Source organism: Leucopleurus acutus (assembly GCF_964270905.1).
Source record: "Leucopleurus acutus genome assembly, chromosome: 17".
In the NCBI taxonomy this organism is placed as follows: domain Eukaryota; kingdom Metazoa; phylum Chordata; class Mammalia; order Artiodactyla; family Delphinidae; genus Leucopleurus; species Leucopleurus acutus.
The window spans coordinates 75,935,384-75,958,374 of NC_139159.1; the positions used below are offsets into that span (position 1 = coordinate 75,935,384).

The 22,991-nt window shown below is 48.7% G+C and overlaps 2 protein-coding genes across 3 annotated transcripts in view; one reads left to right on the forward strand and one right to left on the reverse strand.

Annotated features, from left to right (window-relative positions):
- The window catches only part of TG (thyroglobulin), a gene marked incomplete at both ends in the record, with an annotated part of 242,360 nt that overhangs the window by 153,130 nt on the left and 66,239 nt on the right, over window positions 1-22,991 (forward strand). The gene's annotated exons all lie outside the window — the stretch shown is intronic.
- Window positions 911-21,653, reverse strand: SLA (Src like adaptor; the record flags this gene model as incomplete). 2 transcript variants are annotated; one of them, XM_082858578.1, is made up of 7 exons in its annotated part: window positions 911-1,124; window positions 2,035-2,167; window positions 6,038-6,169; window positions 8,443-8,546; window positions 11,477-11,563; window positions 12,392-12,491; window positions 21,578-21,653. In XM_082858578.1, 7 exons carry the CDS (start codon window positions 21,636-21,638, stop codon window positions 911-913), a joined length of 831 nt encoding a protein of 276 aa, XP_082714704.1. The 2 variants fall into 2 exon arrangements, with proteins under 2 accessions (XP_082714704.1, XP_082714705.1); XM_082858579.1 differs by lacking the exon at window positions 6,038-6,169 and having other exon boundaries at window positions 21,578-21,638.

A 22,991-nucleotide genomic window follows, 5' to 3' on the forward strand; every position in this document is an offset into this window, starting at 1 on the left:
ACACACACACACACACACACACACACACACATATTTTTGACCTGACACCTTACACAGAACTTAACACAGTGCCGCTTCTGGCAGTCACTGTCATGAATGAGTAATTGATGCATTAATATAGACAAGAATCTCAGCACCCCAGGGAAGCTCCTCCTGTGCTGTGAGCCGTGGTCGGCGACCTCATGAAATCTTGCGCAGTGCCAGGCCTGCCCTCGCGCTTTCACCGTCAGCAGCCACCCCCTCCCCCATTACTCGTGGTCTCAGCAGAAGTAGGGAGGCCATCTGACTTCTGCACACGTAGCTTTGGAACAAGAAGCCCTAAGGGATCTCCCCATTCAGGGCTCATAAGGAAGGTTAGCATTTAGTGTCACTGAACTCCCTTAAAAAGAGAGGAGCCATATCCCAGAGGTCTCTTTACAGATTGGTTACAAAAGTTCAATGCAGGAGATCAATTTGCAAACCCAGACTTTCTGCCAGGCCACAGTTTCTGGCTCATCTTCTTCTCAGGCTTATCTCATTCAGAGGTTTTCTTCAGGGACCTCAGAGTGAGTCCACCTGGGCGGTGTGTTGGAGAGTGGTCCTTGGTTGGGCACTTTCCTGTGAGAGAGCATCTTTGTCTTTTCCACAAATGTGGCGTGCACATGCACACACGCAGGGCTCTTCTGAACCCTCGCCCGAAGATGCCAGGAGTCCACATTTTGCAATGTGCCTGATCAAATGCCAGAGAGGGGTTCCCTTTGTCATGACGCAGATAGAGAAGATGAGAGTTCAGTTCTCCATGTGGCTTCTCTTGGCTTCTGGAAGATGTGGGGTTCCCCAGGGACCAGGAAACCGTGCCTTTCTGCAAGATCCCAGGTGACAGTTTGAACCTCTGTTACTTTGGGCAAACACCATGGTGTCTGTTCTCAGGCTAGTCTTCAAAGTACGGCGTTGACGAGAAGAAAGAGCTCTTTCTTTTGCTTCCACTGTACATCAAAGAGACGCTTTTCTTCTTTCGATCGAAGGAGGTGCTGTCATCCCCGGTCAGGGACAGGTAGGAGGCGATGCTTTCCCGAAGGCCGTAGCTGAAAAGGGACTCATCCACACTGAGTGGGTTCTCAGCCCCCTCCGGGTCATCTTGCCGTCTGCGAGTGGGCAGAAAGTGGACAGAGAAAGGGGCAAAAGAGAGGGACATAGTGGGATGGAGGACAAAAGAATGAGAAAAGGTAGAAAAACAAATGAAGAGCCTGGTTAATGTATATCTAACATTCTAATTCTGCTTCTTGCATTTGCGGCTGTGTAATCTTGGAGAAATCACTCAACCTCTCTGAACTGCCATTTCCGTGGATGGCTAAAACTTCCAACTATAAATTTTAATGAATATTCTTCATGATATTTACAAGGAGGAGCTGTTTTATTCATTTCCCAGGCAATTCTGATGACTGATTTTCTTTGAATTTACCAATGGGATGTCTGGATCAGTGTTTAATTAATACGATAACCCCAACTACAGATAATTCCAACTACAGATACCCCTAAAAATGCAATAGCTGACAATCAAATAGAACAAATAAGGGAAGATTTTTTTTTTCCCTTAAAAAAATGAAGTTGCCTTAGGATTTTGCTTGTATGTTTACCTTCAAGATTAAGTTTACAGTAATATTAAATTTGTACAAGATTGATTTGTGTGTTATTCTCTAACTGTTAGGATACTAACAATTAGAAAAAAGCAAGATGGTATCGTTCAGCTAGAAAATATTCAGCTAACACCAAAGGAGGGCTCAATAAATGTTTGCACAACTGCGGGGACTGAGGCCATGGCGGGGAGTTGCTAGGGCCATGCCACCCGGGGCATGAGGCCTGAGGCTGGGTCTGCCTCCCAGGGGACAGTGGGATTCCTGGGGTCTGCATCTGCTCAGAGCGAGGGTTTAGCAGGGCCAGCGGTAACTGGCCATGGTGTTCACGTGCCAGGCTCACGTGCTGGTTTGGGGCTTACACGTTTGTTCATGGAGGACACACACACACACACACACTCACACACACGCAGACACACACCTGGACACCCTCTTCCAGTCGAAGGTCTTCTGGCGTAAGGTGACAGGTGCGTCGGGGGCCCTCACTGCTGGGGCAGCCGTGGTCTGAGTGAGGCAGGGCGTGGTCAGCACACAGCAGAGGCCGTCGGCCACCTCTGAGGAGGGAAGCAGAGAACCAGTCAGCGACTGTGGGATGCCCCGGCCAGTGTGAGGTGCAGGGCCCTGGATATTCACAAGGGGGAATGGAGGCTGAGATCTGAGAGGGGCTGAGAGTCACGTGCCCAGCTGTTGAAGAAATATTAACGTGTCCTGGGTACACACTGTGCTTGGCTTGACACAAGTAAAGAGAAGGGTTTAGGATCCAGAATCCACCAAACTTGGGTTTGAGTTTCAGCTCCGCCCAGATAGTGAATCACCTTGACCCTCTCTGAACCTGTTTCCTCAATTGTTGGCTGAGGGGACTGTGCTACCAAGAACGAACAGCTGACAGAGCACTCGCATGAGGGCCCAGACTCAGTGGTTTCACAGCAAGGTGCAGGGCCATCCGCTTCAGGTGAGCCTCCTGTGTGCGTGGCGGTGGGGGAGATGTGTGCAATGTGTGTTCCCCCACAGCACACAGAAGGGGCTCAGTACAGCATGGGTGGGGCTAATGCATCTTTAGGAAGAAAGGGAGATAAAGGAAACAAGGAAAGAAGACAGAAAGGAAGGGGGAGAGAGAGGGAGGAGGGAGGGAGGGAGGAAGGAAGGAAGGAAGGAAGGGAGGAAGGAAGGGAGGGGGGAAGATGGAGAGAGAAGGAGGGAGTGAGGTAGAGAGAGGGAGGGAGGGGAAGAAGCAAAGACAACAAAAAGGATAAAAGATACAGAAATAGGAGGAGAAAAAAGATAAAAGGCAAATAGAGAAAATGGACGAAGAAAAAAAGGAAGAAACATCTCTCTTCTCTACCCTAGATACAAAGAGGATAAAAATTAAATAAATCCTTTCCTCTTATCCCTCTGCTAGTAGGACATAGCTGAGTTTCCGTGGTCCCCCATCTTTCCAGGAGCTTTAAGATAGAGCCTGCAGCTCTTCGAAGCCTCCCCGTAGCCCACGGCATCATGAGAAAGACTCGAGCCTGCTGGGCTCAGGTGTTCTTACAGACAGAGGAGATTCTGTGTGGCCCTATTGAGGCCGAAGAGCACAGTGGGTCTCACGTCCTGGGGGAGATGAGGTGGCCAAGGATGTGAGCTGCCACTGGCCTCTCAGGACAACGCCACCCCAGCCCCGAGCACATAAATCACCAGGGTTTAGGAAGCTCATCGCCCCTAAGGCAGGCTCCACCTCCCAGCTTATTGATGCAGCTCTTGGGGTGTCCTTGCCGAAGAACAAAAGGTAATGGTAGCTGAAGAAGCAAGCCCAGGCTGTCAGAGGGTGGCAGTCAGTAAGGCTGCGTCTCCATGTGATTTTCCCCGTGAACTCAACTGTCCACCCACACTGGCTCACACTGAGAAATGTGAGATTGGGCCCTGAGGTTACAGGGAGCTTAACTGGATGTGAATCTGCAATAATTACCTGTCACAGGTTGGAAATTGAAACGCCCTCCCAGATTAGGAGGCAAAGGAGACTGGGTCAGACACAAAGACAAAAGAAACCAGCTGCAGGAGATAGCACAGGCGGGGGAGCCTCCTTCCTTAGCAAGGTTAACGCTTAGGCTGAGAAATACATTCTGGCAAAGAAGAAGAGGGCGAACGCTTCTGAGCACGTAGGCTGAGCCCGGTGCTGGGCGAGCGTGGCGTGTGCCAGCTCAGGGAACCCCGAGCTACTCTGGGCCATCAGGACTGTTACATCCATTTGGGGAATGAAGAAACCAAGGCCCCTGGGGTCAGAATCACAGCCAGTTCACAGGCATTATTTTTTTTGGTCCTAACAATAATCCTATGAGGCATTTTAATCCCCATTTTATAGATGCAGAAACTGAGGCTCTGAGATATTAAATAATTTTCTCAAGAGCACAGGATAATAAATATAAGTAACTCATAAAACAAAATTGTCTGTTCACGTCGCTTAGCGCACATCTTCTCTGATTCTGCGCCTTTAGGAAGAACCTGGTGGGACGTAAATTGGCCACATTATTCCCACCTTGAGGTCCTGAAGACACCGGAAGCCTTTCAGGCCTCCATCCAGACCCTTTTTAGTCATTCGCAGAGGTGACTGCTGACTGCGATCCCTGTGCTGATGCGATGGCCAGGGGTGCATTTTTGGAAGGCGCTGCTTCTGCGCTGGCGTGAGATCCTCGAGCGTCTGCGGCCTGGAAGCCGTGTGGACCTCCTGGTCCATAAAAATCTTTGCTGGGCCAGCATCCTTTTCATGTTTGCTTTTGTCTATGCAAAACTTATGGTCACCACACCTCTCAGATGATTCTTGTTAAAAGCCAAATACCACAACCAAGTTTGACTCATGATCAGTAAAAGCTGACTGTTTCCAGGACTCCCTTCCTCTTTCATTTTTAGCTAAGCTGCTAGGTGTTTGGGTATCATGGGAGTAATATTTGTTATCATTTATTTTGCATCCTCCATGTGCCAGGCTGTGATAAACATGTTACGTTCACCTTCGTGTTCAATAATCATGACAACCACCTGCAGGGGGCGCTGCTCTCATCCACCTTCAGTGAATGGGGATCCGGGGCTCTGAGAAGTGAAGGTATTTGCCCACGGTCTCACGGAGCCCATACGGGAGCCTGGGCCTGGGTCTCCATAGCGGCCATTCCTCCTTCCAGACCTGCACTTCTCCCAGGCCAGGTGTGATAACCCAGCCCCGTGGACTCCTCCTTTCACCTTGAAATGCCCTTCAAGATCCCACATCCTAAAGAAGCCAGGGTGTGGGATCAGACATCCTGAGCCCAGAAGGGGGAAGATGCTTACAAAGGGAAAGCAGCTTCTGTCTTCCTCCCTTTCACAAGGCAGAAGCAGGGAGGAGGGAGCCCTCCTGGCCGGGGAACAGTGGCTCACATAGCAGGAGCCCACGTCTGAGTGGCCGGTGCTCTCGTCAGCACTTTCCGTGCTCTAACTCAGCGGACCTCACAGCATCCGCGCGGTAGGAACAGTCAGCACCTGCCTTATCTGGAGAAATGTGGGCACAAAGGTGGACCGCCAGCCCAAGGTTGCCCAGATCTGGGATATGAACACAAGAAGGTTCCAGAGCCAACTCTTAGAAATGCAGCCACCTTTTTACTATTTCTCCCTTTTCCATAGGATAAAACTCTAACTCCTGACCTGGCATTCAGGCCTTTCCCAATCTAACGCGAAGGTCCTCTTCCAACTCTGCACACTGTATCATCGCCTCCATCAAACCCCACTCTGCTTCCGCCATCCTGGAGGATGCGCCCCATCCTGGTCAGCATGAAACATTTGGACTTCTCTCCTGGGCCCAGGGAGGACATATGGATGAACAAAGTATAATCCCTGGTGTCTAAGAGCTTGTTGGGAAACACAGACTAGCACACAGTTAACTAGGTCACTGGGCAGGACGCCCAGAGTTCTAGGGAGAAAAACACCTGACATGCTAGGAGAGCAGAGAAAACAGACCATTAGTTTTCTGACTCTTAGGGCTTCATCAAGGAAGTGGCTTCCTGTTGGCCTTGAAGGTTGACGAGGATTTTGACACGCAGAAAAGGGGAAATGAGCGGCATTTCAGAGCAAAGCCCCGGAGGCCCAAGCGTACAGTCCACTTAAGGAAGTGCAGACTGTCTGTGGTTGTGAATGTAGGGGCATCCTAATTCGTTTCACTTACAGGTAGAGAGGGGGTGAAGTTGAGGTTGGCTGCATTTTACTTCCTTAGGCAGGCCTTCACATTCAGTCTGTTTTAGCCTGAAATTTACAGTCTGAATTAAAAAGAAAAGAGCATATGAAGAAGCCAGGATGGGCAAGAGAGCAAAATAAACCACCTGGCATGTCTTGGTGACCCGTGTGCAGCCTAGACTGAGTGCCCGGGGTAGGGGCAGTTAGCAAAGAGGGGCGTCATGTATTGGTCCCAATGGAGTGTTTCTTACCAGAATAGTGGTTCACCAGGTCCTCCAGGCACTGGAAGGTGAGTCTTGGGGAAATGTAATACCAGTTGTTTGGCAGACGGAAGATGCGGTAATGCTTCACCTGCCGGTGTCTAACCGAGAGCGAATAAAAACCTGCAGGAAGTGAAGGACGAGTCAGTGGCATTCCATGTGTCCCCACCCAAGGGCCGCCAGCTAAGGAGCCCACCACCGCTGAGGCAGAGAGACCTTCTCAGCCTTGTGATATGATGGTGGTACCCAGACACACGCTTGTGTGTTTTGAGCAACGGCTACTCAAACCCTGTCTGCTTGGTTGTAGCTCACTCTTTAGAGACCCCAGGAGCGTAGTATTTGAGCAGCCCAGTTGCATTAACCTTGTTGCAATGCTGGTGTTCAAATGCAAGGAGTAAGTCTTTGCTTTGTGAGTTACCATTCTGGGGGCTTCCACATCCTTTTGTGGGTCCTTAGACCAAATGAAATCACTAGAGTTGGATTGCATCCTGTACATCCCGGATCTGCGGTCATTCTTGAGTCTTTCCCAAGTTCACACTCCAAGATATTTGTGCTGTCATTTTCCTCCATCACACAGTTGAGGGGCCCTTACAGTTATGCCCCCTTTTCCTGGTCCGTTTTGCCTCTGACTTATGCTTGGTGTTCTCAGAAATTTAGGAACTGTGGCAGTTAAGACATTTTTCTGAGTATTCCTAGGCAACATGAAATGTGTTTTGCCTCCTTCAGCACCATGAGAGTAATGACCCAAGATGGGTTAATCAGAGTAGAACTTTGGGTGAGCACCCGCCACTACCTCTCTTAGCCTCGACTTCCCCAAATGGAAAGTGAGAGAATTGAGCTTAGGTCATGTTTAAGAGTCCTTCCTGCTCTGTCTTCTGAGGTTCGAGGAGTGAAAAGGCTGGCAAGCATTGAGATGGAGGGGCACTTGTACTTGCTGAGTTTTTGCTGCATGTGCTGGGCTGGGTACTGAGCTATTCCATAGCAACGTCTCTGATGATTCTCCGAAAGACTCTGGGAGGTATTGTTCTCAAATACTATATAGACGGAGAAACTGAGGCTCGAGCACTGCGTGAAATAGCCTGAGGCACACAGCTTGGAAGTGGCAGCCCCGGATGGGACCTTTGTCCCCCTAGAGCAGGCCTGCGAGCATTCTGCCGGGCGTCCCTCGCCGCTCTGTCCCAGGCCCGCCCTGTGAGTCAGTTCAGCCTGTGTCTTCCGGTAATGTCAGCAGGGACTGGAAGTATGGTGAGTAGGTCAAGGGTAGCAGGTGGAAACTTAAGAGAACTTTGCATACCCAAGGGAGCAGGGCCTGGGCCCCCCACCTGGGCCCCAGCTCGGCCGCAGCTCGGCCTGATTATTTTTAGATCAGCTCTGGCAACTCACACTGGGTCCGTCCCCCGCCACGCTCTGGCCATGCCGGAGTCTGGGTCTCCTGCCTCGGGAGATCCCTGGGACGTGCACAGGAAGTTTTGCCTTTGCTTTGCTTTTGCTCTTACCCGGCTTTTTCAGGTTTTGGAGAGAAAAGCTGTTCCTGGCTTTTTAAAAAATTTTAATCCACATATATGTGGTCCCTGCTTCCCCAAAGGAAAGCTGGTGCCCATTTCGGTGGAGGGCTCCATCCGGCACCAGGTAGCTCTGGTGCTTAATAAGTGCACGGGAAATAGTCTCACATACCACATTTGCTCTTCTTTGATAGCGAACGTACAGGAAGCAGGCTAAGACCTTGAAAATATTTTCTATATTTAAGAAGTTAATATCAATTCTCAGTTAGCCTGAGTAAGCCCAGGCTATTGATGTTTTGCTTCTGTGAGCTTAAGTGTATACGCCATTCCAGACACCTGCTGAGTATTTTCCTATTATTAATCCCATGTTATAAAGCGGGTAACTTAGGCTTAGAGAGAAGAGGTGACTTCTTAGTAATTCACGCAGGCCAAACTAGAGTTCGGGACCCTTGCTTCGAACCATGACGAAGCCCGGCTATTTCTTTTTCACTGAATTATTTAGTGCGTAGGATGTATGAAAATTAAAACAGTGAAGGTCATGGTGAATCTGCTGGTCCCGGTTCTCTAAGCTGCCTGATTTCATTGTAGGGCACAACCAGGACTAAGAATGAAGGTCTGCTGTGTAGTAAGAACACAACAGGTCTGCCAGGCCTGCTGTGGGTCAGAACCTGCGCCAGTGATGCCCCCCCGCCTCCGCCCCGCCCCAGGTCACTGCCCCCCGGCTTCGGTGCTGGCCGCACTGATGGTGTGTGGGCTGTTGGGAGCTCACCGCGCCGGAGTGATTTGCATGCCTCATAGGAGGAGGGAACCTGAGCCAGGTAGTGAATGAGTCAGCCCGGAGCAAAGCCTGCATGTCTGACCCACGTACGGAAAGATGAATTGGAGGCTGCTCACCTCTCTTGGTCTCACTCTCCCTGATCATGAAGGAGCCGATCTTCGTGTCTGGCAGCTGCAGCAGCTCCTCAGCTTTGTCTCTGCCCAGCCCTTCAAACAGCCAGCTGGGGAGAAGAAAGATAGCCATGAGTATCCTGAATACACCCTCCCCCAAGAAAGACAGGAGGGATGCAGAAATGATCCAGGTCCAGCTAATAAAAAACCCTCTGTTGGAATTCAAAAAAAAAAAAGAGCAAGGCAATCAACGGTTCATTCATTCATTTAATCTTTCAAATAAAATTCCCAAGTACACACTGCAAGCCAGGTGTTACATTGGATAATTAGGACACAGAGATGCACAAAGCATCTTTCTTATCCTGTTTCTCAAGTGCCAGCTGCACTGTGCCCGTTCCGTATTATATAAAAGCATCCTAAAATGTGATAAGGGACCTATTTGGTAGTTTATTTAATGTCTATGTCCCTGATACTCTGACTACCCGGCTCCTCCACCCATGGGGGCAGGGACTGTGTCTGTCGTTTGAGGTTTTGCCTTCGTGTCCAGGTTATCAAGCTTGGTATATATCTGTGAGTGAATGAATGAATGAACATGAGAAAGGAAGGAAAGAAGGAAGGGAGGGAGGAAGGAAGGAAGGAAGGAAGGAAGGGAGGGGGAAGGAGAGAGGGAGGAAAGAAAAAAGAAAAAAATGGTGGTGCCTAATTTCACCACGTGATGCCCCACCTTGCATTCATTCTATTTCCTCCTTGTCTTCTCTTTTCAACATATTTTAAACTCAGTTGTCATTGCATGATGCATTTCCATACGTTTCTTGCTTTTTTTTTACTTAACAATTAAAAAAAGCAGTTGTAACACTCTAGTCCAGCTTTTCAATGTAATGTTCACCTTCCAGAGGAGAGTGGGCACTTTGAATACGCTTTAGAAAGCAGCTCGGGACACAAAGGAATCTGTGTTCTAAAGGGAAGGGCCCTTCTCGTTTTTCAGACCAGGCTGGGCCAGATCTCAGCGTGGAAGGAAATGCTGTTAGCAGCTGGCTGGTGTGTACTCGGAAGCAATTGTACATCCTTTTTTAACTGACTCTGTTTCAGTGAACGTGCCCTGGCTTTCAATCACACGTCTGGATGAGTGCATGCTGTGACCAATATTAACACTCTGCTGTTTCTCACTCTTTAACATTCCCTGTGGCATGAAAGCGGGCCATTGACGGGGCTGGCTGAGGGCTCCTGAAGCACCGTGTGTGAGAAGACATGCAGGCATAACATCCCATACCGTTTATTTATGTACTGGTCTCCAAGAAAGATTTTGTTACTAAGATCATGATGACACCATATGCGGCCAAATACTTCAACTATTCCCTTAGGTCTCCATAGTATATGGCATATTAATTATTGCAGCATACATGACATTCATCCTTTCAAGTCCTTACATGAAATTCCACTTATAAATATGAAGACAATAAAACAATGACAGTAACAACAGCCATGCATGAATACTAATTATCGGCCACATACCATATTAAGCACTTGAAATCTAAGCCTCATACCAACCCCCTAAGACAGGTAGTATTATCTCTCTTTCACCGATGACGATACTGCGGGTCAGAGCGATTAAGTAATTTACCCAAGTTACCCACGTTGCAACTTATAGAGCTAGAATTGAGATGCATTTTTCGAATTCCATAACCGCTATGCTGCAACGCCTCTCTTCCTGTTATATATTTTAAGAACATTTATTGCATCTGCTAGATTGGAAGTGCTACAGTGTCAGGATTACATCTTATTCATCTGGGTTCCTCACTCCTTGCTCCTGCCAGCATTCAGCACCACATCTTCAACATGAAGGTATCCATGCACGATTGCTAAGTGAATGGATGGATCAATGACACACAGCTGATGAGAAGAGTTCCATGACTCAGTTCTCTTTCAGAACATAACTCTCATAGTAGCTACTGCCCCACCTCCGCTCAGCTTCGTCATCCTAAGCACAGAGACAATTTTGGGTATTCATCATCAAAATCAGCAACACTGCAATGAATTGTGCTGAATTCTATGCTTCAAATATTCAGGCAGTTTGCTCTGCTTCCCCAGGTGAGCAGGTGGCATGCAGAGTCCTTCTCTGACTGTAAGGAAGTTATTTCTGGATCCCTCAAATGGAAAGTGGAGTTCCCTTCTCCCTTCCTATATGCCAAGGTCTGGCCTTGGTAGCTCGACAGATGAGGAGACTGTGGCTCAAGGAGGTCAAGGAAGTTTTGCAAGGCCCCACCAAGGAAGCAGGGCTGAGACACACCTGTCCTGGCCTGGATGTGCTGGCCACCAGGGCCACCCATCATGTCACAACTGCAGGGGAAAGCAACGTCCTTGCTTTCTCATCTGCTGTGCCCGATTATTTAAAGGGTCTCCTTTTCTGCTTGACTTCTCCCTTTGTCAGGTTGGGTACGTAAGCATTTTTGTCAGAGCCTGTTCTCTGTGTTCTGGATATGATTTGGTAAGAATGTAGCTAATACGTATTGAGTGCTGATGGTAATGCCAGGCATGGTTTCAAGAAATCTCCATGTATTATCCTATCTCATTTTCCTAACAACCCTAGACTTCGGTCCCATTACTATATATTATTATTCCTATCATTCTATACTATGATCTCCATTTGACGCGTGAGGAAAGGAAACTGATTCTTAGAATGTTGAACAACTTGCCCACTGTCACACAGCCAGTAAGTGACAGAGGCAGGGTTTGAACTTAGACTGACTTTTGGCTGCTGCATCCTGTGGTCACAGTTCCTGAATCCTTATTGCTACAGGAACACCGCATTAGAGCTGCAAGGTCCATCATTTGTCTTACTATTGAGGAAATCGAGTCTCAGAGAGGGGAAGGTTAGCCCAAGGTCGCACCATTCCTTAGGGACTGAGCTGAGAGTAGAAGTGACCCTCTCGAACCAATACTTTCCTTTCCACTGTCCCAGGCTGGGATCTCTCTATGCAGATGTCTGAGTCACTTGCATAAAGATTATGCTTTATTGATGCTATTTTGGAAATGTACTCACCCATGGTAAACTCTGGCCACACATATTCCAGGAATGTAGCTCTCTCGACCAGTGCTAAGGGAAATGGCTTTCCACCAGCCCCCTTCACTAGAAGGACAAGAACAAATAGAAAAGAGTGAATAGGGGAGTGTCAAAGTGAATGAACGAATGAAGAGAGTAATCAGATTTAACCTGGGATACATTGGGATGTTCCTTTTTTAAGGTCTGTCAATGGCCATGTTAACTGGAATTTCTCCCTATGAAAATTTAGTTTTTAAGTGTGTCTCCCCCATTCTGAGCTAACAGGAAATCTTCCCACAAGTTGGCAATAGCCACCTTTCAGGGATGAGCAGATGATGTTTCCAGCTGATCTTCCACAGTTGGAGGCTTTTTAAAAATAAATGTTTGCTATGCTGAAATAGACCCTGAGATTTAACCAAGATAGTTTCACATGTCTACATCAATGAGAATCTAAATAAAAGGTGCTCAGAGCCCCTATTTCTTTTATAGCCTATTTCAAATCATGGAGAGACAACAGGCTAGAAGGCAATACCTTTCTGTTTATCATCAGAAGTTTTTTTCAGACCTCTGTGTCCTCTTTCTGAGTCTGCACTAATATATAATATCAACCCTGTCTGTGTCTGGGAGATGAGGCCAACATAAGAAGAAGACGTTGGATCATAAAGCGCCTCAAAAGCCAAGTTAAGGAATTAAATTTTATCCATCAGGCAATGGGGAGCCATGGAAGGCTCTAGAGTACTGGCAGCACTAAGGAGGATTAAGCATTAAGGCCTGCTGTATGGGCCAAATTTCTCACCTCACAACAGGACCAGGACCCATGTGGAAATGGACAGCTATAGCTAAAATCTAATGATTCCCACCAAAATCGAGTTCTTCTTTTGGGGGCTTTGTAGAAGTTTTGGAAAGCTCACTCACTCAGAAATCACACGCAGTTTCTCCCCACGGCGGAATATCGGGGGGCTGATGTCAGGAGACGGGTAGTCACTCAGCACAGCCAGGAAGTCGCTGTCCAGTCCTGGGGAAACAAAGGCAAAGGGGATGTAGAGGCAGAGGTAGGATCTTCCTGGGGACTTTTCAGCTAAAGACACTTGATTGTTTTGAAACAGCAGTTTTCAGCTGGTCCCCCTCTCTTCAGGGATGGTGAGACAGGATGCTTGAAGGAACCCAGAGGGTCAGGTGACCTACTCTCATGATCAAGCCTGCCCTGGCCCTGACGTTCTCATCTGAGAAATGGGAATCCAGAGGTCCTTGAGCTGAGGTCACAAGATCTGACTCCATGGTCCGCCCCTGTGTCTACTGATCCATATAATCTTGGGCAAGTCCTAGAATGCCTCCTAGCCTTGATTTTCCCATCTTTAAAATGGGGCTAATAATACCTCTTTCCAGGATTATTTTTATGAGATAAGATGAACGTATGTAGCAGCATCCATGAGTAATGAGATGCTGTGGAAACATCCCATCTTATTACCATCACCTCAGGTACCCTCCTTGGGGCTTGTGGGCCCCATGTCTGCAACGTATCAGGGTTGGGGTGTCGGGCTTAGGCTCTGTGAGTTCTGAGGACCCACCAGGGTCAGGAGATATTAACTCTGAAGCTCAACAAAGCCCTTCTTCCTTGTAGAATGGAAGGTACCGTGTCAGGAATCTACTTAATAGGGACTTTTGCTGGGGAGGGAAGGTGAAAGAAATATTAAGTACTCATCATACACATGTTGAAAGTAATTCTGGTGAAGTTTTGAAAAGGAAAGCATGCTCTCTTGTTCCTTCTGGTTCAGGTGACTACAGCTTACTGTAGACCACAGATAAAGAGATAGCATGAGAGTTCACGTTCTGACACTAAACAAAGCCTTGTTTCACAGCCTTAGTGATTTGCCGTAATTCGGATCCCTTAGCTGCAGGGGAATATCGGGCTATGTCTCTGGGGAAATAGCATATCCTACAAATTGGCAAATTCAGTCATTGTTCGCTGGGATGTTGCGTTGATCAGTCTGTCTGCTGGCTGGGCATCTGAACTCAAAATTCTGGGTAACATACCATTTATTCATTCATTCGCCAGTTATTTATTGAGCACCTACTGTGGGCCAAGCATGGCGAACAAAGCAAGCCAAGTCTCCCTGCTGTCACGGAGCTCACATTCTAGAGAATACGCCAATAATGGGGAGGGGGGTCGTTCCCCGCCCCCTTCACCCCAAGAAAATCTGGAGAAATCCCAGCCAGCACTTGGGCACCTCAGGCTTGGTGGCCACTTTCTAGGATCCAGACACCCTCATGCGGGACCTCTAGCCCCTGCCCCTTAGAGCCCACATGTCCTGTAGTCTCCAACTCACATGTCCCCTATCAGACTAAGTCGAAAGAGAGCTTAAGTATGAGGATGAATAAGAATAAATGAGAAACGAGTGATCACCATGGAAGAGCGCACTCAGACAGATTGTTCACTTGGGGAAGCTGAGTCACAGGCAGTGAGATGGAATTCAAGTGATTCACGGTGGCCACAGTCAGTGAAAGCAGGGAGGGCTCATGAGAAGGAGTGGAGTCGCCGGGGAAGGGCTGACAGTGAGGCCTCTGACCTTCCCTGAGCCTGTGCGGAGGCCTCCCCACACTCTGCTTTGCTATAAAAAGAGTTCTTCCCTTGTGTAGCTCTGGCCCAGTCCAATAATTAGAGGTGGCACTGCAGTTGGGCTTGAAGCCCGGAGTCCTGAGTTTTAATAAGGGATGGGTCCAGACTTGGTGGGACACGAAGCCTATACACATTTGGAGGTCCTCTTTAAGAAAAAGAGCACGAAAATGCAGATACGGTGTTAGGTAGGGGCCGTGGGGCCTGGTACATAGGGTTTGACCAGCTGCCCGGCAAATCGGCCCCGGTTCTGAGGCTGATTTGCCACTCTGAGAGTGGACCCATTTTCCCCTCTGAGGTGTGGGTTAGTCTGGGAAATGAGGGGTTGGAAAATGCTTTCATGATGGAAATCTGTCCTTCCTGGACTAATTGCTCCCAAATATGAAAGGACCAGTTAGTAACATGGTCTCCACTGCCTCGGAAGCTGTGAGATAGGCCATTGTATGCTTTTCTCAGCCAGCCAGGTTCCCTCATCCTCAGAGCCTGTGAACAGTCTGTTCCCTCTGCCTGAACTACACTCTGCTGTCCCCTTTCTCATCCTTCCCACCTCTATCAACTCAGAAGTCACCTCCCAGAGGGGAGGCTGGTCTGATGCTCGGGAGAGGCCCAGCCCTCCTCTTGTACCCCCTCTTGGGCCCTGGGCTTTTCCTTAGAGGCAATTAGCCAGGGTTGTGTGTGTGTTTGCATTTGTGTGGCTATCAGGGAATGGCTGTGAACCTCAGGAGGAGCTGTCTTGTGGCCCCTAGCCCAGCACCGGTCCTGTCCCACCCAGAATGCCCAAGGCAGGTTTACCAAATGAAGAGGTCCCCATGCTACTAGGACCTTGGAAAGTGCTACTGCGCTAAGGTTTTAAAGGGTCCAGGAGAAGGGAACCTGATCTGCAGCAGGCAGCATGGGGTGGGGAGGTCATCACAGAACCAGCCCCTTTTGAAAAACAAGTGTGGAAATGAGAGGCACAGCATTTATCTGTGCCGATAATGGAAACTTGAAACACGTTGTGTGTCTACAAGAGGGGCTGGGCCTTTGATCTCTGATTCAAGAGTAAGGCTGTGAAACAGAACAACCGTCTTTTCATAATGCTAAAAACAGAAACAAAAACAAAATCCCATTATAAAAAAATTGTTTCAGTCGGGGAAAACAGGCTTAAGGGAATGGAGAGTTTCAATTTTACAATAACAGAGTTGAGTTTCCTGTGGAATTTTCGTAATAATGATTTTTTTTATAGCTATGACACAAACATTGCTGAGAAAATCTTGCAATGGAGCTTCCGCTTCAAGGTTATGGCCTTTGTGTGGTCATTTGCCAGGGATTTCAGGTCCATCCCTATCACCTTTTTCCCCAGCATTGGAAAAACAGAAGGCAAAGTCAGTGGAAGATAGAAAGTTCAGTTTGTACTTTTGTGGGAAGGGCGGCCATTCTAAGCAAGGTCGGGGGCCAGGATCCCAGCTAAGTCTTCCCTGAGCTTAGGTCCCTACGGTGAAATAAACGCAAGATAGGAAATTTAAGTTCGCTCATAAAGTTCAAACACATTATTATGGACTTCTGGAGCCCCTGGCTTTGTGGAGAGCAGAGCATTTGAATTAAGTCAGATAAATGAGTGATACAGGGAAGCGGAGCTCACAGGAAGCAGATGGGATTATGGCAGACTCAAGATAAGGAAACAGATTAAGTGAAGAATAGTGTGCAGGGCAGACAAAAGAGAATCCAGGGAGAATTTTCAGGAGACAGAACCGGCTTTGAAATAAATCAGGCCTGGCTTGAATTCCACCTCCTCAACTTAATTGTTCTGCGAGTTGGAGAAAGATTTATTTTTAACCAATCTGAGCTTGATTTCTTCATGTATAAAACTGGGAAATATCAAAATGGGCTTCATCTGATTGGGTTAGGATTCATGAGGAAGTGTCTGTATAGAGCCTGCCTCAATCAGTGGCAGCTGGTATCATGTTTATGGCACGGGGTAGGGTTATCATGCCGTAATCCAGGCCAGTCTCAGCCAGTAGTGTTCTAAATTTTGAAAAGCCTCTAGTCCCATAAATTTGAAAATATTCTTATCTTCTAAAAACAAACTCCGTTTGCTGAGAACAGAAGATGAAATTCAAGAGACCAAATATTGGTGATAGCTCAACTCGGAAATGAATCAGATTGAACACTCTGCACAAAAGTGTAAAATAGGAAATGAATCCAAAAAAGGAAGGAGACTGAGGCAGAGCTTACTAGCCACAAATATTATGTGGTCAAAAGAGGACAGGCCCTCTTTTTGCATTATTATTCCTTAGAGTAGTATCATTTCTTTTAAAATGCTGAAAACCTTTTAGTAGATCCCATTTATAACCATCTTGCAAAAGCAGCCATTCTTTACTTCCTTTGCTCCAATACAATGCTGTGGAACATATATTCTTATTTAAAGGGTGAAGGAACCAAGGCTTGGGGGCATGTTAGGAAAACATCTGGGGGAGAGCATGAGGGTTTCCAAGCTCATGGTCAGGTGCCTAAGACACTCAGGCCTTTCTGAGACGTAGTTACCAGGCTCTTCCCGGTTGATCTTGACCCCTGACAGGCTGAGACAAAGGCTGATGTGAGGGAGCCTTCAGAGCCGGCACAAGGAGCTCAGTGCCGCCGGCAGGAGAGGAGTAACCAACCCAGTGAGTTCAGCTTCTGCTTTTGCATTTCCTTGAGTCATGCTCAAACTCACGGCCTCGGGAGGGGTGAAAGCAGACCTTACTTTTAGTATCTTTTACTGGAAATACACCCCCCACCCCCCAAACACACACCGAAACAATAAGACAGGGCTAGGCAGACTGGCCTGATAGAAGATCTACTGAGTTCTCTTGGTTACCACGAACCATTTGTACCTGTGGGCCCTGTATTACGGGCTGGAAAGTGAGACCCAGTGGCCCAGAAAGCTCTTGGCTTCTCCATCACTCAGATGGGGCAGAATGGGACTGAGCAGACCTCTCAGACAGTACAGCCAGGTGGAGAGTCTTGCCAAGAACACACAACCAGTAAGTTGAGGGCCTCGTTTTGGAACCAGGTAACCTATCAGCAGAGGACGCAGACTCCGTTCTTGATGACCTGGTCTTCTCCTGGTCACAACTGAGTACCACCTACACTACCACTTACTTAATAGCATTTCTCTTCATGTTAAATTCAGTTTCAAAACACCTTTAGTCCCCTCCTAAGCAATGTGAAATCAGGGGTTTGATGGACTAATCATAATTTGTATGGTATCCATTAAGTATACGAACGTTGTACATTCAATATAAACGTTGAATTATCATGTTGCACCTAAAGCCATAGTATGTACCAGCAGTGGGGTAAGTGAGACCGGATGGGAAACCTGCATCTAGTCAAAGATCTGACGCGGTTCCCGTCTGTGTCCCTCACAAGGGCGCTTGAGTGTCTGTGTCATTAAATCTGGTGACCACGCTCTCTCTCACTCCAGAAAACACATGTGCTTCTTGCAAGTCCGTCCCCTCCAGGCACGTGATGCGTGGGTGAAGAGGGGGGACTAGATTCAGGCCACTGACTTCAAATCCCAGCCGTATGGCCTCGGGCAAGTAACGAACCCTGTTCGTCCCTCAGTTTCCTCAACTGCCAAGTTGAAACGATAATCGCGATCACCCCTGCACTGTGTGAGAATCCAGGGTGTCTAAAGCACGTGGCACGCGCAGGCACATCCGAGCACCAAGTAACTCGAATTACCCCCATGTTACCAATGAGGACAGAGAGACACTAGGGAGACAGCTGGCTTCTCTTTCTCTTTCTCTCTCTCCTTGTGTGCTGGTGTAGGGGTAGCTCTGTGGTCTGCAAGTTTTAGGGGACTTAAGATGCACCAGGGGGCTTGTACGAAATCAGGCGTGCGGCTCCCTCCCGCCACCCCTGGATTCCCACAAGCAGGTCCAGGGTGGGGCTCAGGAATCTGCAGTTTTGATGATTACCCAGGGGATCGAGGCAGGTGGTCTGAGCACCTCTCACTGAGAAGTATTCTGCTGTCTCTGAGGTTCCCTGCCCCCTCTTCCTCCCCCAGAGCCCCACCCGCCCCTCTTTCCACCCACCCTGGCAGCACCCTTGATGCTATGTAAATGCACAGTTTAGCATTATTTCCATCCTTGCACAGAAGGGGGTCTGGGTTTGTGTTACCACCTCTGCCAGTGAGATCTCACTTTAGGCCAGGGCAATAAGAAGATAAGGAACGGGGAGGGGAAAAGATCACAGCAATGTGACTGAATGCTCTTTTTAAGGTGGAGATATGCTATTTCCCTACTCCTTGGGAGTTCCCTGGCTCTCATTCAACTTTGTACCACCTATGTCGGGCCCAAAACAGGAGTCTGAACCATGTGTAGAATTTGCAGAGAAAATGAGCTGTTTGGGATGATTTGGAAACAAGTCACGGAATCCCCAATTCTATCACTTTAAAACTTTTTTTGAGGGAAGGCCATTTAGACACAGCCTAGTGCAATCAGATAGCCTTAAATGGAGTTAAATTAAAAAAAAAGTTCTTCTACCCACATGTATCAGGTAGCTGCTTTGTGCTGCCATTACTGCTGGGGAGGGATCGCTCAGATCTCCATGTGAGAGCCTCCCTCGTGGGAGGCTGTGTGACTTACCTGTGGTCAGGTAGCTCCCAGGGGGCAATATGAGAAGCCCAACAAGGCCATTTGACTTCCAGACCTGCCCTATTTCCATCGAGCCCTGCTCCCTCTCTGGGTTTGTGATATTCATCTCTGGGAACTAGACTAATCAGGAATGTTCTTGAAAGCTTAGTTTAGGAGAAAACCGATGGGCAAACCCGTATTCCAAAGCATTCACAATCCTGCTCAGGACACTTGTTGGTCTAGAAGTCCACAGGTTGGCCTCCTGCTGACCCCTGTGCGGGGCCTAGGGCCTCAGGCCCGCCACTCAGGCTGATGTCAGAGGAAGCACTAATTGTTTGTTGGCCCAAAGCAATGCACTCCCGCGTGACCTCCTAGGTATTTGAGACCGATCAAATGAGTAAGCAGGAGTGTTACCTGAGAGGTGCTTGTTCCATGAAAACCCACATTCTTTACATCATTTGAATCAAGACTAATTAATGTAGCATCAGCTGTGCCACCTGTCCCTTATTCAACTAGGTGTCAGAGAAAAGAGGAAATCAAGTCAGGACCGATCGCAAAGGAAACTTCTCAGGGGCGGGGGGTGGAAAAGCCGCCCCCCGCCAGCGCTTGATGTGGTTGTGCCTGGGTCACACACTGGGTGCGACCTGGGGAATTCTCCGAACCAGGGGGCGGAGGGGCGGGGAGACCCCTCTCCCTCCTCTCTAGAGGTGACCTCCCACCCACGCAGTGGAAAAAGAGAAACTTATTTCATGATGATTTGCATTGAGAAAATAAAGGCAAATGGGCAAGTCCTTGGAGGCCCGTGTTTTCATGGGGTTTGCTCAAGCATGCCGCCCCTGCCAGCCCCGCCAGCCCCGTGGGAGGGGCGACCACACATGATGGGCTCGTGGGCGGTGCCTCCCCTGCCCTAGAGCCGGCGCCCCCGGCCTGGCAGTGTCGGTCCTCCAGAAGTGGCCATGACCAGAGGAGGAGACTGAGACTTGAGCTGGGTTGGAGAAGGTGAGGGAAGGGGCCCAGGTCCTCCCCCATGGCAGCAGGAGGACTGCACACAGCTCTGAGCTTTGCATCGGAGGGAAAAGCTCCCCCCGCTCGCTCGGGGGGCCCACGGCGCAGCTCCAGCTAATCACGTGGTCCCATCTCCGGGAGCATTCTTCCTGTCTTCCCCCACTTCTGTCTGGGAGGGGTATCGAGGAGCTGGAAAGGAGGGTTGCTAGAATCGCCCCGCATTTTACTGGAGCCGGGGACAGAGCAGGAAGGTCTCTGCATGGTCACTTGGGGACATCTGAGGAGTCATGAGACTGTGCATAAGTTGGGGGTCTCCACTTTGGAAAAAGTGAGAAGGCGGCTCCTTTTTGAAGGGCCCCGGAAGTCACGGAGTGAGTGGCAGGTAGCGTCATGGCACCTGGCTCCGTCCCCGCTCCGCTCATGGGGAGCTGTGCTTGGCACACACCATGCTGGGCGTCTGTGCCTGTGAACGTGACCCAGTTCAGTGCTGCAGGGGATATGGTGGAACCAGGTGGGGTCACCCCCATTAGGAGGGAGGGACCAGGCCCCAAGTACTGTGATGTAAGGCGGGAGGCCCAAGTGTCCCAAATCCCCCATGACTCACCCTGGGGACACTGATGGGTCACCCATCCTCCTGACCATCCCCTTCCTAACTCCTCAAGGACCCACAGGTGCACCCACACTGTCCTGCTAGGAAATAAAGGTGAGGGTGTTGGTGGCCACAGCACCCCTGAACCTGGAGCTCGATGGCTTTGCTCTCAGCCTTACATGAGCTACAAGGAAATTTTAATAATTAAATTCCTATTTTTTAATTTGTATTGTTTGAGTTTCAAATTTATAATCTCTAATATCATAAATGCTTGCATTATGTTACATGCCTAGATCATCATTGCGGATGTCCCCTCCCAGCTCTTGGGCCATCCCTGAACGAGACTCTGTAGCTTCGGGGGAATGGCTCAGCCTGGCATCTCTGGGAAGCTGATTCTTGTCATCCCCAATTAACCCATCACATTGTGCCTTCCCCCTAGAACGCCTGTCCCCTGTGATCCTACCAATGGACACAAGGATTCCTTTACTTTCAGGAAGATTTCCTAGGGCTAGTGGCTAGCTTCGTAAAGTTACACTGAAAACACTCCAGCAGAGCTTTGATAACATTATATACCCATGATAATATTATATACCCATGATAGTATCATATACTCATGATAGTATTATATACCCATCATAATATTATATCACAGCTGGCAGGCTATGGTACGAAAGAACCTAGGTTTCAGAACCAGACCCACCTGGGTTGGAAATCTGACTCTACCAATAGCTAATATACAAATCACATTTGCTTTGTGGGCCTCAGTTTCACCACCTATAAAATGAAAGGATCAGGGCTTCCCTGGTAGCACAGTGGTTAAGAATCTGCCTGCCAACACGGGGGACACAGGTTCGATCCCTTGTCCAGGAGGATCCCACATGCCGCAGAGCAGCTGGGCCTGTGCGCCACGGCTGCCGAGCCTGTGCTCTGGAGCCTGTGAGCCACAGCTGCTAAGGCCCGTGCGCCTGGGACCCATGCTCCGCAACAGGAGAGGCCACCACAATAAGAAGCCCACGCACAGCAACGAGGACCCAATGCAGCCAAAAATAAATAAATAAATTTATTTAAAAAAATAAAAGGATCAAACCAGCTGCTTCGAAGGTCCATCGCAAAGTGCCAGTGATTCGACATCCTTCCAGGACACCATTGTGGATCTTTTTTTAACATTTAACTACAAACATGTTAACGCAAGCAAAGCGAGAGAGACAAGTATAAGGAAGCCCAACGTACCCGCTGCCCTGTTTTAACAGCTGTCAGCACCCGCATTGCCCCGTCTTCGCCAAAGAAGCCAGACTTACCCTCTGGGCTAGGCAGAGGCCTCTCGGGAGGCGCCGGGGTAGATCGCATGCTGTTTCCCATTTTTCTCTCTCCCCGGGCTGTCGAAGCCACTCGAAGCCAATGGCTCAGGGGATCCACACGGAGAGTGAGCCACGAGCCCTCTGGGTGGAGAATGACCCAGTTTAGAGTACATCCTGCATCATTCTTTCAGGCAGCTCACTTCTTGAAAGGCGGGTGTTTTTATGTGAAGATGAGATTCGTGAAAGTTGGTTACATTTGTGCAGCTCTACTTCTTTTATCAAGGGAATGACAGAGAAAAACCGCAGAGAGGGAAGTTGCTAGCAAGTGCTGTCGGTGGAGAAAGCTTCCATTCCTCCGCACGGCTGACAGCAAGCAGCCGGCAGTGTTTGTGTGACAGACTGAGTGCCTTTCAGATCCCCCCACCCTGGCTCTCCTGAGCCCTGACCCTCAACTCTCAGGGTCCTGGCATTCGGAGCTCTTGAAACTCAGGAGTTATGTGGCTCCACAACCAAAAGGGGGTGAGAAGAGGGTACTTTCTGTTTCCACTTTCTCTCTTCTGTTGGAGTTTCTCAACATGCTCTAAGCAACGGTGACAAGTGAAAAACCCTGACAATACAGTTTGTTGGCTGCCTGCTTCCCGTGCTGCTACAGCACTCTGACACCTGCTGTTACTTTTGATTATCATAGAATCTCTGCATCCCTAACCCCATTTTGCAGAAAGGAAAACTGAGTCTCAGAGAAGGTAAGGATTTTGCCCAAGGTCACACAGCATGTAACCGGAGAGCTGGGATTTGAATGGCTGATGCTAAGTCTCCGGTTTGTTCCATAATGTTCAAATTCTGGCTCTGCACGTGCAAGCTAGGTGACCTCGGGCAAGTTCTCGACCTTTTCCTGACTGTTTCAGGGAATAATAATAAAACAACATTGGGTTGTGGCTGCAACGTTAATAGATAAAGCCTGTGAAACACTTAGAACACGACCCGGCATAAAATCCTTGTAGGTTATTGCCATTTACTGTGTGTTTTCTGTTAGTCCATAGTGAGAAAAGCTTGAATTCTGGGTCTTTGTATAAGTATTCTGGAAAAGGACTTAAATGATTCCAGCATAGACGTGTCCTCCCAGGCTGCTTGAGGCACAGAGAGGAAGGCCACTTCCTTAGACAGAACTATTCCTGTCTCCTGGGGACAAAGACAGTTGATGGGGCAGAATCCCCCAGCCGGTGTCCAGCCCACTGGGAAACTTGCATTCCACCCCATTGTTTGTCTCCAGTTTAAGAGCAATGCCTCATGAGTTTGAAAGGGTCCCAAAGTCAGCTAGTCCAACCCCCAGCCTGGCCTTACATCCTTCCTTTATGCGTTACAGTTTCAGATACTGGAAAGATGGATGCTCTCAGAGCAAGGCCTTTCAGAGGCT